Genomic DNA, 16,676 nt, shown 5'->3' on the forward strand with positions numbered 1-16,676 from the left:
TTTATTTTTTTTTAAAGATTTATTTTGTTTATCATAAAATTCACCCATTTTGAAGTGTACAGTTCAGTGCGGTTTTTTTTTTTTTAAAGATTTTATTTATTTGACAGAGAAAGACACAGCGAGAGAGGGAACACAGCAGGGGGAATAGGAGAGGGAGAAGCAGGCTCCCCACCATGCAGGGCTCGATCCCAGGACCTGGGATCATGACCCGAGCCGAAGGCAGACGCTTAACGACTGAGCCACCCAGGCGCCCCTTCAGTGGTTTTTATATTTTCACAAATATGGTTGTGCAACCATGATCGCTATTTCTAATTCCAAAAGATTTTCATGTAAACCCCCTCCCCCCATATCCATTAGCAGTTCCTCCCCATTCCTTGTATTAAAAAATGCTTTATAACCCAGATATGCATCCTAGGGCAATTTTCTTCCTGCTTATTTTAAATGAATTTGATATGCCTTTTCAGTCTCTTTCAGTCAACAGATTCCTTTTTCTTTTAATTTCCTTGTAATTTATGTGTTAAAGAATCCAGCCTGTTTGACAAACAGTGTTTATCACAGTCTAGATTTTGCTAACTGCATTCACAGAATGAAAGTCGTGTCTCCCCAAAGTTCTTATGTTGAAGCCCTAACCATTAGTTTGGCTATATTTGGGGATGAGGCCTCTAAAGGAAGCAACTAAGGTATATGAGATCATAAGGTGGGGGCCCTGCTCTGATAGAATTAGTGTCCTTATAAGACACCAAAGGGATGCCTGGGTGGCTCAGTGGCTTAAGCCTCTGCCTTTGGCTCAGGTCATGGTCTCAGGATCCTCGGATGGAGCCCCAAATCGGGCTCTCTGCTCAGCAGGGAGCCTGCTCCCCCCCCCCCCCCCGGCCTGCCTCTCTGCCTACTTGTGATCTACCTCTCTCTGTCAAATAAATAAATTAAAAAAAAAAAGAAAAGACAAGACAAGACACCACGGCTTGCTTTCTCTCCCTCTGTCTCTTTGTGTAGAAGGGGTCATGTGAGCACACAGCATGACAGTGGCTGCTTAAGGCCAAGAGAAGAGGCCTCAGGAGAAAATCTACCTTGCTAGCACCTTGATCTTGAAATTCCCAGACTTTAGAAGTGTTGAGAAATAAATTTCCGTTGTTTAAGCTACCCAGTCTGTCGTGTTTAGTTATGGCAACCTAAGCCGATGAATACACATCCCCTTGGTGTAGTTCAACATATTCCTTTGTCTTTTTTGTTTCTTACAAATTGGCAGCTGGATCCCAGAACAAATCAGGCTCAGGTTCAATCATTTTGGTAAGGCTGGCTGTATGTAGTACTTGGCAAAATTATAGGAGGCACATAATATCTGATTGTCTCTTGTGGTCTTAGCAGCCACGGATCCTTAAGTGCTTACATCCATACATTAATGGGTGTTGCAAAATGGTAATAATTTTATTTATTTTTTAAAGATTTTATTTATTTGACAGAGATCACAAGTAGGCAGAGAGGCAGGCAGAGGGGAAGGGGCGGGGGTGGAGGAGGGAGAAGCAGGCCCCCTGCTGAGCAGAGAGCCCAATGAGGAGCTCCATCCCAGGACCCTGGGATCATGACCTGAGCTGAAGGCAGAGGCTCAACCCACTGAGCCACCCAGATGCCCAACAAAATGGTAATAATTTTAATTCTACAATTTCCTTTTCATTCGTTTCATGGAATTTTTATTAACATATAATGTATTATTTGTTTCAGGGGTACAGGTCTGTGATTCATCAGTCTTACACAATTCACAGCACTCACCATAGCACGTACCCTCCCCAGTGTCCACGATGCAGCCACTTCATTCCTCCCACCTCCCTTTTTTATGGAATATATATATATATATATATATATATATATATTTTTTTTTTTTTTAAAGAATCTTGTTTTTATTTGTCAGAGAGAGAGAGAGAGAGAGCGCGCGAGCGCATGCACAGGCAGGCAGAGAGGCAGGCAGAGGCAGAGGGAGAAGCAGGCTCCCTGCCGAGCAAGGAGCCCGATGTGGGACTCAATCTCAGGATACTGGGATCATGACCCGAGCCGAAGGCAGCCGCTCAACCGACTGAGCCACCCAGGCGTCCCTTTCATGGAATATTTTAAAGAGATATTTCCTCTAATCTATTTGGCTATCCAGTGACAGAGTTTATCTATGAAAGTCAGGATGAATACTTGATTCTTTCTTTTATTTACCGCTTTTCAATATAATGAATTGATTTCCATCATCCTCTGAAGATGAACAATTTTTTTAAAAAATTACTATTACAATTATGAACTTATGAATTTGAATGTATTTGATGGGTTTACGTTATTACCATTACTGAGGCCCAAAGTTTCCCATCATTGACCTGTGCAACCTCAAGTTGGTTCCTGAATCTTTTTGACAGGATGTTACTGGTTTTTGATCATTTCCTTGCTATTTGGTATTTTAAGACGTTCCAGGCTTCGTCTTATAAATTTCCTGATCCGGACCTGAAGCCAGCCAACTCTCCAAGTTTTCATTCAGTTTAGTGAAAAATTGTATTTCAAGATCATACTCCGGGCTCTAGTGATGCTCACTGCTACTAAGCTGGTCATAGTTTCTAGCCTGATTTTCAGTGGACAGAAAAGGGAAGGGGGGAAAAACATAAAGAAAATCATTTGATTCTATACTGACACTTCGATTAAAATTTGAGACTACAGAGCTTATATGCAACCTATTATAATAATGTCATTTACTTTTTTTCTTCCATATCCTGTATCCTGGTTCTCAAGGACAAAAGGAAGACAGCACTAAAATCACCCTAATTTATTTATTTATTTTCATTACTTGTTTGTTTATTTAAGTAATCTCTACATCCAGAATGGGCTTGACCTCATGACCCTGAGATCAAGAGTTGTATGCCCTTCTGACTGAGCCAGCCAGGCGCCCCTCTTACTCATTTATTTATTTTATTTTATTTTTAAAGATTTTATTTACTTATTTGACAGAGATCACAAGTAGGCATAGAGGCAGACAGAGAGGGGGAAGCAGACTCACTGCTGAGCAGGGAGCCAGATGCGGAGCTCGATCCCAGGACTCTGGGATCATGACCTGAGCTGAAGGCAAAGGCTTTAACCCACTGAGCCAGCCAGGCGCCCCTACTCTTTTAACTCCCTACCACAGACATGCACCATTTCAGAATAACAATACAAATATTGTAACAAATATAACTGCTGAAAATACTGAAGTGTTTTTTTTTTTTTTTTTTGCATATGCTCCTCCCATTCTCCATTTAAAAAAATGTAGTACTATTCTACATGATCAGAGCACAGGGTCGTTACTATGATGCTCTCTTCCTCTTAGCTTCATCTAGTCTTAGTTCAACAGTGAACGATTTCTCATGTTCTCACCAGGAGTCCTTATGTCAATGTCTCTAGTCAACTCTGGTCTACTGAAGTTCAGGCTCCAGCACAGCACTGATCAATAAACCTGTGCTGATGGGCTGCCCTGTGTATCTATCTGTTGTCCAATATGGCACCCACTAGGCACACGTGACTACAAAGCACTTGAAACGTGGTCAGTTCAAGTGAAAAACCAGTGTAAATCTGGTTTGATACTAATTTAAATGTAAGTAGTCCCATGGCATTGGTGACTAGGTTTCATATTGGATCACATGTCTAGCTCTAACAGATTCCTCGTGGGAGTAATCCTTAAGTTTCTACACAATAATCTGTGCCCTTTATAGCTTAAAGTTGCTTTTGCTGCTTATAAAGTCTTTGGCTTACACTTTTGTTCTTTGAGTATCTCTAATGTTACTTTATTCTCTACTCGTTTTTTGTTTGTTTGTTTGTTTTTTACGATTTTATTTATTTATTTGACAGAAAGAGTCACAAGTAGACAGAGAGGCAAGGCAGAGGGAGAAGGGGAAGCAGGCTCCCTGCTGAGCAGAGCGCCCAATGTGGGGCTTGATCCCAAAACCCTGAGATCATGACCTGAGCCGAAGGCAGAGGTTTAACCCACTGAGCCACCCAGGTGCCCCACTCTATTCTCTACTTGTATATAGCATTGCTTTTGAAAAGTCTGATGATAACCTGATTTCCTTCCCTTTATATATCACCCTTTATATATGTTCTTTTTTTCTGGATCCCAAAGGAATTTTTCTTTTTCTTGCAGGTTCAGAATTTTACTAGAATATGTCTTATTGTTGCTTTTTCTGGGCTGATATTCTCAGCTCCATGATGTGCTCTTTCAAAAGTAGTTTTAAGTTTTCATTTCAGGAATATTTTATTGTAGTTTTTAGGATGTGTTCTGTTCCCATGCTTTCATTTTCTTCAGAGCTTCCTTTATGCATATGTTCTAACTTTTTTTTTCTTTTTAAAGATTTTTATTTATTTGACAAATAGAGATCACAAGTAGGCAGAGGCAGGCAGAGAGAGAGAGGAGGAAGCAGGCTCCCTGCTAAGCAGAGAGCCTGACATGGGGCTCGATCCCAGGACCCTAGGATCATGACCCGAGCCTAAGGCAGAGGCTTTAACCCACTGAGCCACCCAGGCGCCCCTATGTTCTAACTTCTTAGCCCATTTTAGATATTTGCTATTTTCCCTGTAATCTTTTTCTCTTTATTTCATTTTGATTTTTAGAATCTTCTTCCCTTCCATCCTATTTGTTGTTAAGGCTTTATTGTGCTTCATTGTTAGTGCATACCTTTCAGTCCAGTCTTTTTTTCTGGTATGATTTTTTATTTCTAGTTTTTTCCTGCGTGTTGTCACTTTGTTTCTGAGATTTTTCCAATTTTGATTTGTGTTGTTCTTTCATGTCTTGAATGATGTGCTTAAAAATTCTAGCTTGCAGGGGCGCCTGGGTGGCTCAGTGGGTTAAAGCCTCTGCCTTCGGCTTGGTTCATGGTCCCAGGGTCCTGGGATCCAGCCCTGCACTGGGCTCCCTGCTCAGCAGGGAGCCTGCTTCCCTCTCTCTCTGCCTGCCTCTCTGCCTATCTCTGTCTGTGAAATAAATGGATAAAATCTTAAAAAAAAAAAAAAAAATCTAGCTTGCTTCAACATAGTAGGCCGGTTTTGATCTCTTTTGTAGCCATGTCTTTCCATTATCAGGAGGGATGTTATGTGCTCCTTATTCCTTATTTTTTTTTTTTTTTGGCCTTTAATTAACTTTGTATGAGATTAACCAAGATACTTTTTTATTGCTTACTTTACGTAAAACTCACTTTTCTGAACCTAGAATAAGGCAGGATTTAGGAAAGATTTAACATCCCAGCGCTCAGTCTTCTGTCGGTTTGCTGTAGTGAGCAGGGACGCAACGTGGCAGCTTACTTTCAATTCCTCTCCCCCGCTTTGATTGGGAGATTTTCATTCCTTCCTCTCTCTTGTCCCTAACCTGCTTACTTTCCATTCTACTTCCAGCAGTTTCTTCTGAGTGTGAGAAGGGAGCACTGCACCCTCAAACTTTGGAGTGACAAATCTTTCCCATTTTCGGCTTCTGTTCTCAAACCGGCTCACCACCTTCTCCGGTGAGTAGCTGCTGGTTCTCTGGGAGTTCCTTTGTTCTCAGATCCGTCAGACAGCTTCCTCCACTATGGGCGCTTCCTTATTTCTTCCAGACAGATCTTGATACCATCTCGGCCTTGTGGCTGTGTAGAATGTATTCATAAATGTTTGTATTTTACAGTTTAAGTGATGTCCTGTCACCTAGTATTTGGTTTTGTTACCTGGTAGCTCTATTACTATCTGATAATTTGGAGAGAGTAAGAAACTATGCTTTTGCTACCATCTCCCCAGAATCTCTGGTTATTTCTTAGTTTCTTTTTTTAAAGATTTTATTTATTTATGATAGAGATAACATAAGTACAGGGGAGCTGGAGAGGGAGAAGCAGGCTCCCCACTGAGCAGGGAGCCCAATATGGGGTTGGATCCCAGGATGCTGGGATCATGACCTGAGCCGAAGGCAGATGCTTAACGACGGAGCCCCCCAGGTGATACCCCTATTTCTTAGTTTCCTATTTCTTACTGAAACTCTCCATCTGTTCATTCACTCTACTTATATATGTTCCTTTAACTCTGTGAACGTATCTATGAAAGCTGCTTTATAGTCCTTGTTTGCTAATTGAAATATTAGGGTTACTCAGGATCTTTTATTGACTATTTTTCTTGATTATGGGTCATTTTCTGATTCTTTTCCTGATTCTTCTCATGTCTAGTGATTTTTTTTTAACTGAATACTGGAATTACTTTTGTAATCAGAAAATAAAAACTCCAAAATTTATTTATTTTTAAAAGACTTTTTAAAGTCTTTACCCAACATGGGGCTTGAGCCCCAAGTTCAAGATCAAGAGACACATGCTTCACTGACTGAGCCAGCCAGGCACCCTCAAATTTATTTATTTTTTAACAATGTGAGTGTGTGTGTGTTAACTAGGTGTGTCTAGATGCCTGATCCTATGATTTAGTGAATAAAACAGTCTTCGAAAATAATTAGGAGCTTTGCAAAGGCAGTTAACCTGAGCTAGAGGGGGCCTGTATATTTGTTTAGTCATTTATTCCTAATATACCCATATTCCAACTCATACTCTTAAGCAGCAACGGGATCTGTAGAAGTCCTACCTGCCATTGACAGGCCAGGTACGGGTTATGTCACTCACATAGCAAGAAGACTCACAACCTCCATCCAGCAGCACCATTTCCCCATCCTGCAACAAAAGTATGATATGTCAAAGTAGGTGACCTTATGATTAAACTCTTTGTGTCCTTCATTTTATATATATATATATATTTAAAAAGCGAATTTAAAGGAGACTACTCTTATCTGGTTCCTTCTTATAAGAAACAACATCTCAATTTTTCAAATGAATTCACTGACTCAAGGAAGTGGCCGATGCATAGTAGTGCATAGGCCCTGAAACCATACCACTTGGGTTTGAATTACTAGGAGTAAACAGCACATCATAAACGGTACCATTATCACTATTATGTTTAAAATTCCTATATAAGTTGGTATCCAGGGCCTTATTCAAATATGATTTACCCTTAATCATTTAACTTTAGAATATCATTTCCCCCCTTTGCTCCCCTTCAGAATACATGTGGGGGAAAAAGAAAACTTTGGGATTATTTCTCTCTTGTTACTTGTCCTGTTACATTGAAATTATCTATTGTGTCCTTGAAGACAGGGTACATCTTATTTATGTAAAAATAAGCACACAACTTGGCATGTAGTAGAATAATGGTTCAATGGGTGTATGTATTTAATAATGGCAACCTTCATAAATGGATGTTGGATTTTGTTTTTGGCACAATGACAGAATACCTTTCTTGTTAGAAAACAACTAGATCTTGGATACAAACATACTTTATGGAAGGCTGACATTACATAATATAAGAGATGCCTTAAAGACTTTTCTCTCTTGAAAAAAGATACCCCAGAACTGAAACTAGAGCCGAGAGTAGTGATAAGGTAAGTGGTACAGTATATACAGAAAAGGTGATAGTCCCCTGAGGTCCTGCAGCAAAGAGTGGGGACAATGAGCCAGCGATTCTCACATTAATCCAGGATTCCCACAGGGGATACAAGAGTCCCAGGTCATTAGGACCACTTATCTTTTGGCAAAAGCATATTCAAACAACTTCTGGAGAAAATTTCTCCCAAATTTGGACTGACATGATTTCCAAAAAATAACATCAAGTAAATAGATGGGAGCTCACAACCAAAGGTCGTCAAGCACACAGGGTAGGTCAGCAGGAACAACACTGACCAAATTTAGAGCTTCCAGAACTTCAGGTAAGGGAATGACTAGATACAGAATAGCTATTATGAAAAGCTTAAAGGGATAAAGAACAGAACCACAAAGAAGAATAAGCAGTAAGAGACAACTGACAAGAACTATGCTGACTCTAAAGGAACCAGAAGGAAAGAAAAAACTACTTCTGAAGTCAGTCACTCCGTGGATGGCCCAAGAAGCAGATTGGATAACCGAAGGGAAACTGGCTTCCTGGAAGAGAGACGCACCCAAGCCCCCTAGAATATGACAGAGAGAGACAAGGCAAATGTAAACACGAAAGTTAGCTTACTGGAAACAGAAAGAGGTCTAACACACATCTACCTGAAATTGCTGAAGGAGTGAATAGAGAGAATGTAGGAGAGACGATATCAGTGTCTGAGAATTTCCTAGAACTGATGAAGGCAAAATGCAAATTTCAGAAGGGGAAGGTATCATAATGACTATATGTAAAAATAAATCTATTCTTAGACACACAATAAAACTGAAAAATACCAAAGAAAACTTAAAAAAATTATTTATCTATCCATTTTTTAGAGAGCACACGTATGTGCAAATGGTGTGGGGAGAGGCAGAGAGAGAGAGAGAGAGAATGAATCTTAACCAGACTCGACTCCACACTGAGCACTGAGCCCATGGCGGGGGTGGGGGGTGGGGTGGGGAGCTTGATCTCAGGACTCTGAGATCATGACCTGGGCCAAAATCAAGAGCTGGATACCCAAGGGACTAAGCCACCCAGGTGCACCACCAAAGGAAAAGAAATCTAAAAGCAGTCAAGTTCCCATAGGGATGGGAAGTTCCCATAGGAATGATAATTAGTGTTTTTTTTAATATTTTATTTATTTGACAAAGAGAAATCACAACTACAGAGAGGCAGGCAGAGAGAGAGGAGGAAGCTGGTTCCCCATGGAGCAGAGAGCCTGATGTGGGGCTCGATCCCAGGACCCTGGGACCATGACCTGAGCCGAAGGCAGAGGCTTTAGCCACTGAGCCACCCAGGCGCCCCATAATTAGTGTTTTTGTTTGATTTTAAGATTTTATTTATTTGAGAGAGAGTGGCGGGGGAGGAGAGAGAGAACATACAAGCACAAGCACAGGCAGGGGGAAGGTCAGAGGGAGAAAAAGATTCCCCACTGAGCAGGGAGCTCGATGCCAGGCTGGATCCCAGGACTCTGGGATCATCACTTGAGCCAAAGAGAGACGCTTAACTGAGCCACACAGGCGCTCCTTGTTTGTTTGTTTTTAATCTGCAAGACTGAAAAGAATCTAGGATTGTTTCCTTGGTATAGCCATCATCAAGAATTGAGAATAAAATAAAGATATTTGACTTAAAAAAAAGAAAAAAAGAAAGAAAAAATCTAAAGGATTTTCTTCAGGCTGAAGGAAGCTGATCCCAGGAGAGCCATCGAAGATGTAAGGAGGAAAGGTGAACATGCACGTAAACCTACACAAACTGTGTCAGAAGGGTTCTGCTTTGGCCTTGCTGAGAGCTCCATATACCTGTGGTTAGACGCAGAAGCACGGGGCAGCCTGTTCTGATGACATTTCTACCAGATGCCCACTACCGGGTGCACACCAGAGCTCCCCCAGATGCCCCGGTGGTAACCCGCATTCTCACAGCTTGTTGAGGACCTTGCCCACAGACTTCACCAGAAAAAGCCTTGCAAACTTTCAGATAACCAAAGCAAGACTATGACCTAGAAGTTCTCAGCTTATTTTCTCTCAGGCCAATTTATCTAATAATGGCAATACTCTCCTCTCCCTGTCTGGCTACACTGGTGCTTATTCTCCAGTTTTTTAAGAGTGGGCAGTATATCATTTAGGAATAGACACACTGGTGATAGAATTATGAAGAAAAACAACAAAAATGATTAAAACAAAAGTCAAGATGGTAGAAGACAGAAAGGGGGATGTGTTTGAGCTTGCCCAGGGGACTACTAATGTTCTTCTCATCCTAGATGGTAGATACATGGTTATTCATTCAATTTTTATTATTACTATTATTTTTAAAAAAGATTTTATTCACTTATTTGACAGAGATCACAAGTAGACAGAGAGGCAGGCAAAGAGAGAGGGGAAGCAGGCTCTCTGATGCAGGGCTCGATCTCAGAACCCTGGGATCATGACCTGAGTCAAAGGGAGAGAGGCTTTAACCCACTGAGCCACCCAGGTGCCCCTCGATTATTATTTTTAAATAGTACATTACATTTATTGTGTTTAATATATGACACATTTAACAACTTCGGAAAACCTTGTGGAATATAACGGAAGTGAGAAATTTATCCTTAGACACTTACAGTAAAAAAAAGAAGGAAGAAAATTAATGAGTTTAGCATTTAATTTTAGAAGCCACAAAAAGAACAAGAGAATAAACACAAAAAGTAGAAGGGTGAAATTAATGAAGGCAAGGGCCCAGTGTAATGAAATAATAAACAAAGATAAAATAGCATTAATGACGTGAAAAGTTGGTTTTACAGGAATAATAAAACCCAGCAAACCTCTGGTAAGATTTCTTTTTTTTAGCCAAAGTTTTTGAGATTTAATGTATGCACAGTAAATGCACAGATCTTAAGTATATAGAGTTAATAGAGTTAAGTCAGTTTTGTCAAATGCCCTCAAGCCTCTTCCTGGTCAATATTCCCCCAAGAAGCAGCCACTGATCTGATTTCTATCAACATAGGTTAGTTTTGTCCATTTTAGAAATTCATATAGATGGAATCATATAGTTTATAATTTTTTGTCTGACTTATTCACTCAGCATAATGCTTTTGACATTATTCACTGGCAGTGCAGTGGTTTGTTCCACTTTATTTGACAAATACACCACATGGCAATTTCCTTATCTAATATCCTGGTGATGGAAACTTGGGGTCTATTAGTAGTGAACTTGCTATGGACATTCTTATACAAGGCAACTTGTGAATTTGTTTTAATTTTTCTTGAAAAATACCTATAAATGGAATTGCTGGTGCACAGAGGAAATGTATGTTTATTTTTTAAAAAAGAGAAAAAGCATTGACTTCGGGCTGTCCTTTGCCCTGCGGCCTCGGCTCTGGCGGGAGTACCCAGGCCGACCTCCAGACATGTGTGGAGGCTTTGGACAGAGGCAGCCCCAGGATGACTTGAAAGTAGGGCACCTTGGCCCTGAACAGTTTCTGTACGGCCTGAGTGAGAAAGCTGCCCCATCAGGACCTCAGAAGTCTGACAGCCCTGTGACACCAGGAAAGGATATTCCTGTGAAGCTACTGTAGGACATGTGGCGCTCTACAACACTGACAACGTTTACTGCATGTTGATGAGGTGCCAGAATTGGTAAACTCATTCTACATTATCTTAATCTTCTCAACAGGCCTACAAGGTACTGCTGTTATTTGCCCAAGGGCACAGTGGGTCCAGGAACTACTGTGGTGTTCAATTAATCTAGCTCCAAAGCTAGTGTTTGATTTGGACTTTTAAGTATGGTACCCCCAGGTCTTTCCAACTAATTCTAATAAATAATTGCTTGCCTTCTTCAATTAAAAAAAAAAGATAGATAGAGAGAGAGAAAAGACAGAAATATATATCAAGAACGTAAAAAGGTACAAAACTGGACCCCTGGGTGGCTCAGGCATTAAGCGTCTGCCTTTGGCTCAGATCATGATCCCAGCGTCTTGGGATCGAGTCCCCCATCAGGCTCCCTGCTTGCTGGGAAGCCTGGCTTCCCACTCCCTCTGCTTGTATTCCCTCTCTCACTGTCAAATAAATAAAATCTTAAAAAAAAAAAAAGGTACATAACTATAATTATAAAGGATTAAAAGTAATTTTAAAAATTTAGACAAAGTGGTAGAAAAATATAACCTACCAAACTGTCTCAGGAAAAGTGAAGTATATGTTGATATAATCACTTTGGAAATGTTTGGTATTTTCTATTATAGTGCAAATATGCATACCTATGACCCATCAATTCCATTATTATGTGTCCCTTAGACAAACTTGGTAACTTGTACACCAGGTATAACATACAAGAATGTTCACAGTACATTGTTCATAATGGTAAAAACTTAGAAGCTATATAAATGGCCACCTATGGATATTTATCACATTAATAAATTAAAACTGATAGTTTTACAGTATTTGTTAATTTGTTTTAAAATAACAATAAACCTATTACATGTTAAGTAAATGACATTTTTAACTTAAAGTAATTGTTTCTCTCTCTTTTTTTAATATTTTATTTATTTATTTGACAGAGATCAAAAGCAGGCAGAGGCAGGCAGAGAGAGGGAAGCAGGCTCCCTGCTGAGCAGAGATTCCTGACTCCGGGCTCGATCCCAGGACACTGAGATCATGACCTGAGCCCAAGGCAGAGGCTTAACCCACTGAGCCACCCAGGCGCCTCTTTTTTTTTTAAACAGTCTTCAATTTAATTAATTAATTAATTTGACAGAGAGAGAGAAAGAGAGGGAGAGAGTAAGTACAAGCGGGGGTAATGGCAGGCAGGGGAGGAGCAGGCTCCCTGCTCAGCTTGATTCCACGACCTGGGATCATGACCTGAGCTGAAGGCAGCTGCTTAACCAACTGAGCTACCCAGGCGCCCTGAAAAGTAGCTATTTTTCTAAATAAAAGTATGTAGTTAGAAATACTGCACTCTTGTATAGTTTTATAAATCTTTGTCTAGCGTAACAGAAAACAGCTAAAATCTCATATTCCTCCTCCAATCTGGTGTGGTATTGCAGGTCATAAAGCCACTGGGTTACTTCCTTGTACACTTGAGAGAGTAAGAGTGGAAAAGACAAATGATGTCTGGGTATTCTTATAAAAATGTATTTATTTATTTAACAGATACAAATACTTGGGAAAAAACACTGTATTACCTTCTCACACTTAAGAATTTAAAAAAGTTCCAAAAAACTACTTATAGCAGTATATAGTTTTTATGTAGCTCACAAACAGGCAGAACTAAATAATATTATTTGGGGAATCATGTATACATTGATACAGCCACTTCAAAAACTCGAGGGAAGACAAAAATTTAGGATAAACAGTTAGTTACCTCTGGGAGGGAGGCAATAGGATAGCAAGGCATAAAGAAACACAAGCAGATGCAGAGAATTGGTAGTGTTCTTTTCTTGGGCTAAGTGATCAGTTCATGGGTATTAATTTAAAAAATATGCTGTGTAATTTACATATTTGCTATATTTATTTTCCTGAAATTATTGAAAATTAAAACAGATAAATAAAAGTGGACTTCGGGGGCGCCTGGGTGGCTCAGTCGGTTAGCTCAGGTCATGATCCTAGGGTCCTGGGATTGAGCCCCACATTGGGCTCTCAGCTTGGCAGGACGTCTGCTTCTCCCTCTCCCTCTGTCTACTGCTTTGCCTCTTGTGCTCTCTCTCTCTGCCAAATAAATAAATAAAATCTTAAAAAAAAAACCAAAAAAACTAAAAAAATAAAAAATAAAAGTGGATTTGGGAATGCCTGGGTGGCTCAGTTGGTTAAGCTGAGACTCTTGGTCTCAGCTCAGGTCTTGATCTCAGCGTCATGAGTTTAAGTGCTGTACTGGGCTCCAGGCTGACAAAACCCCTTCCCACATCTTAAAAAAAAAAAAAAAAAAAGAAAGAAAGAAAAGTGGATTTATTTTATTATTATTTTTTTAATTAAAAAAAAATTTTTTTTTAAGATTTTATTTATTTATTTGACAGACAGAGATCACAAGTAGGCAGAGAGGCAGGCAGAGAGAGAGGAGGAAGCAGGCTCCCCACTGAGCAGAGAGCCGGATGCGAGGCTCGATCCCAGGACCCTGAGATCATGACCTGAACTGAAGGCAGAGGCTTTAACCCACTGAGCCATCCAGGCGCCCCAGAAAAGTGGATTTAATAAAGGCATATACAGGGCACCTGGGTAGCTCAGTTGGTTGAGTAGCTGCCTTCAGTTTGGGTCATAATCCCAGGGTCCTGGGATCGAGTCCCACATAGGGCTCCCTGCTCAGTGGGGAGTCTGCTGTTCCCTCTACTTGTGCATGCTCTGTCAAATAAAAAAAAAGAAAAGAAATAAAGGCATATACAATTCTCTACGTGTATAGTCACTTGGGGGGGGACTATAAAAGATCAGCTTCCTCACAGCTAATAAGGCACTATTAAAATTTGTCTACTCCCAAAATATGCATGACCCACTGTTGCCCAAGTCCTTTGAGGAGGAGTGTTATTAAAAATTATGAGCAGAAAAAAAAATGAGCAGAGGCTTTACAGTAGAATTCTCAGCTCTGCCCTAATGAGTTGCCTAATTTTTTAAGTTTATTTTGCTCATCTGTTGAACAGGCATGTTAATAACTGCTCCTATCTCAGAGTGCTAATACAAGAATCAAATGAGATAATGTCTGTAAAATCATTTTAGAAACAATAAAGTGCTTTAGAAGTGGCACCAGAGGAAGTGGCACTGAAGGGCATTTCGTGTACCTTGATGAGCTGATTATTCTTCACATAATGCAAAGTGTTTGACCGATTACCTCCAGCGACCACAGGCGGGTAGGCTAAGATGTCTGCACCTCGGGCCCGGCATTCAAATTCAAACTGAAAAACAAGAGCAAGCATGACAGAAGACAGGATTTCCTCAGGACTGTGCCGGCCCAGGCTCCCTCCAACAAACTGCCCATCTCTCCATTCAAGGACTTCTTTTCCATCATTACTGGAGAACGAGTCATCAAATCTAACCGAACTTCTTATGTTGCAATTCCACTCTACTTTTTATTCTCCCCCCATCCTGTTATTTGAGCCTATTATTAAGTCTGTTCTGTTCCTCTGCGTGCTCCAAATGTCCTGTGATTTTCAAATTAAGTCCAGAAGAGAACACAGAAAACCTACGATCACGGCTGAGTGCAGAGATACAGTCGAGTAAAGTTCCCATTTTTTATTCTTATTTAGGTAAACACTGAAATACAGCTTCTGGTTTTAATGACAGCTCTGCATTACTAATTTCAACTTTTCAAATAGGTACCAACCTACATGAGCTGGAATGCTAGGCAAATGGTAAATTCTACTCCTTTTACTTTGTCCAAGGATGGAGCTGGAGACTGGTGAGAAGCAGCTGCTCTTTCCAGTACTACTCCAATTCTTGCCCTTTGCATTTACTTGAACAGTATTCTCCGCTCACATTTGACTAAGTCTTTGCTTCTTCGTCTGTTCTGCTTTGCAATTTTCTTCATTTAATTGTACCTCTGTGTATTTTAGACATATCTAAATAAATTATCAGTGACCTTTGAGAACCAAATCCTCTCCACTGATATCCTGGTCACTTACCTAAAAGCCAGCTAGATGCCATCTGCAAATCAATGAAATTACTTTACTATTTTTGCCTCCAATAAAACCTTTCCAGTCTTTTAAAGCTCACCTTGGCATAAAGAAAGCCTTCCTCCACAGGAGCTTTACTGGCAAACATGGTCTCTATGAAAGCCTGTAAATAGAATGGAGGATGAATGAGACTTCATTTTAAATAGGTTGCTTACTCAAACATTAAAAATACTGGAGCTCAAATGAAAAGCACCCTTCTCTCCAATTTTGTTGACCTGAAGTTGTGACTTTGTGCGCATGATAATACAGAGTTCTAAAGAGGAAACTATTGCTTTCAGGACTATTTGACTGACAACATTTAGTGGAAGGGCGACTCAATAATCACTCAGAATATATAGTGGTGTGCTAGAATAAGCTACAGTTACACATTTATCATTTATGTAATGAAGTAGCCCAGAAATGTATGGTATTACGGACTGAATAGTCCAGTCTATAGTAGGTTTCCCAACCTCAGCAGTGTGGACATTTTGGACTAGATAACTCTTTGTGGGGTGCCAGCAGCGCTTCCCCACTGTGATAATCGGGTACTGCCAGATGTCCCCTGGAGGACATAAGAGCCCCATGTTCAGAATCAGTGACCTAGAGTATAAATCCTTAATTTCTCTGTGGTAGCCATTCCACATGTGTTTGTTTCCTTTTTTAATGAACGTACAATGTCTATAATTCACCACTGTACCCTAATCCAAAAAAGATTTTGATTAGATCTGATAGATACACAAAATACAACTCATGGCAGACTTAAAGAAAAGCAAGCCTTAAAAAGAATGGAGCTCAAGGGGCGCCTGGGTGGCTCAGTTGGTTAAGCAACTGCCTTCAGCTCAGGTTATGAGCCCTGAGTCCCGGGATCAAGTCCCACATCCTGCTCCCAGCGCCTCAGGGAGTCTGCTTCTCCCTCTGACCTTCTCGCCTCTCATGCTCTCTCTCACTGTCTCTCTCTCAAATAAATAAATAAAATCTTAAAAAAAAAAAGAATGGAGCTCAAAAAACTAATAATGCAAACCATAATGACCTTCACGATTACTATGGCAACTGTGGATGGGCCGCAAATTTATCTGAGTTTTCTAGCAGCCAGTGTGAAAAGGGAAACTGGCAGCTGTATTTCCCACATCTGTGGGATAAAAATGAATCAGCTGCACAAGGACAGGATTATATGATTCTACCACTCGATTCTCTCAAGTTGTTGTGTTCGAAGAGTGAAGGCAACATGGGAAGGAATGTTTTTGGTAACATTTCTCCAAATACAAGGCAATGACATCACCACAACGCCCAACAGAGGGAAAGCAAGTGGGCTGGCCAGGGAAACAGCTGAGACTTGCTCCTGCTCCCATTCTGATCCTTCCTCAAATGTTTCCTCCTCAGAGAGGCCTTCCTGACCGCTCTATCTCACTCAGCACCTCGACCACACTTCATCCCTTTCCGCTGCTTCCTTTTTCTTCACATTAAATTCACAGCATTTAATTTTAGCTGACTATACAACATGTTTATTTAATATGTCTCCTCAACTGGCATGTACAATGAGGACCAGGACACACGGCAAGCCTGTTTTGCTCACCACTGTGTCTCTAGAACCTAGGAAAGTATCCAGCACTACAGTAAATAA

General features: G+C 40.5%; 1 protein-coding gene across 2 annotated transcripts in view; it reads right to left on the reverse strand.

The window, feature by feature from the left end:
- Window positions 1–16,676, reverse strand: part of XPNPEP3 (X-prolyl aminopeptidase 3) — a 76,202-nt gene that overhangs the window by 11,161 nt on the left and 48,365 nt on the right. For both annotated transcript variants that reach the window (XM_046012888.1, XM_046012889.1), the window contains exons 5-7: window positions 15,117–15,179; window positions 14,186–14,299; window positions 6,580–6,665 (exon numbers count right to left, since the gene is read on the reverse strand). In XM_046012888.1, the coding sequence (XP_045868844.1) occupies window positions 6,580–6,665; window positions 14,186–14,299; window positions 15,117–15,179 (263 nt within the window). The remainder of the gene's footprint in view (window positions 1–6,579; window positions 6,666–14,185; window positions 14,300–15,116; window positions 15,180–16,676) is intronic.

Source organism: Meles meles, chromosome 7 (genome assembly GCF_922984935.1).
Source record: "Meles meles chromosome 7, mMelMel3.1 paternal haplotype, whole genome shotgun sequence".
Taxonomy (NCBI): Eukaryota; Metazoa; Chordata; class Mammalia; order Carnivora; family Mustelidae; genus Meles; species Meles meles.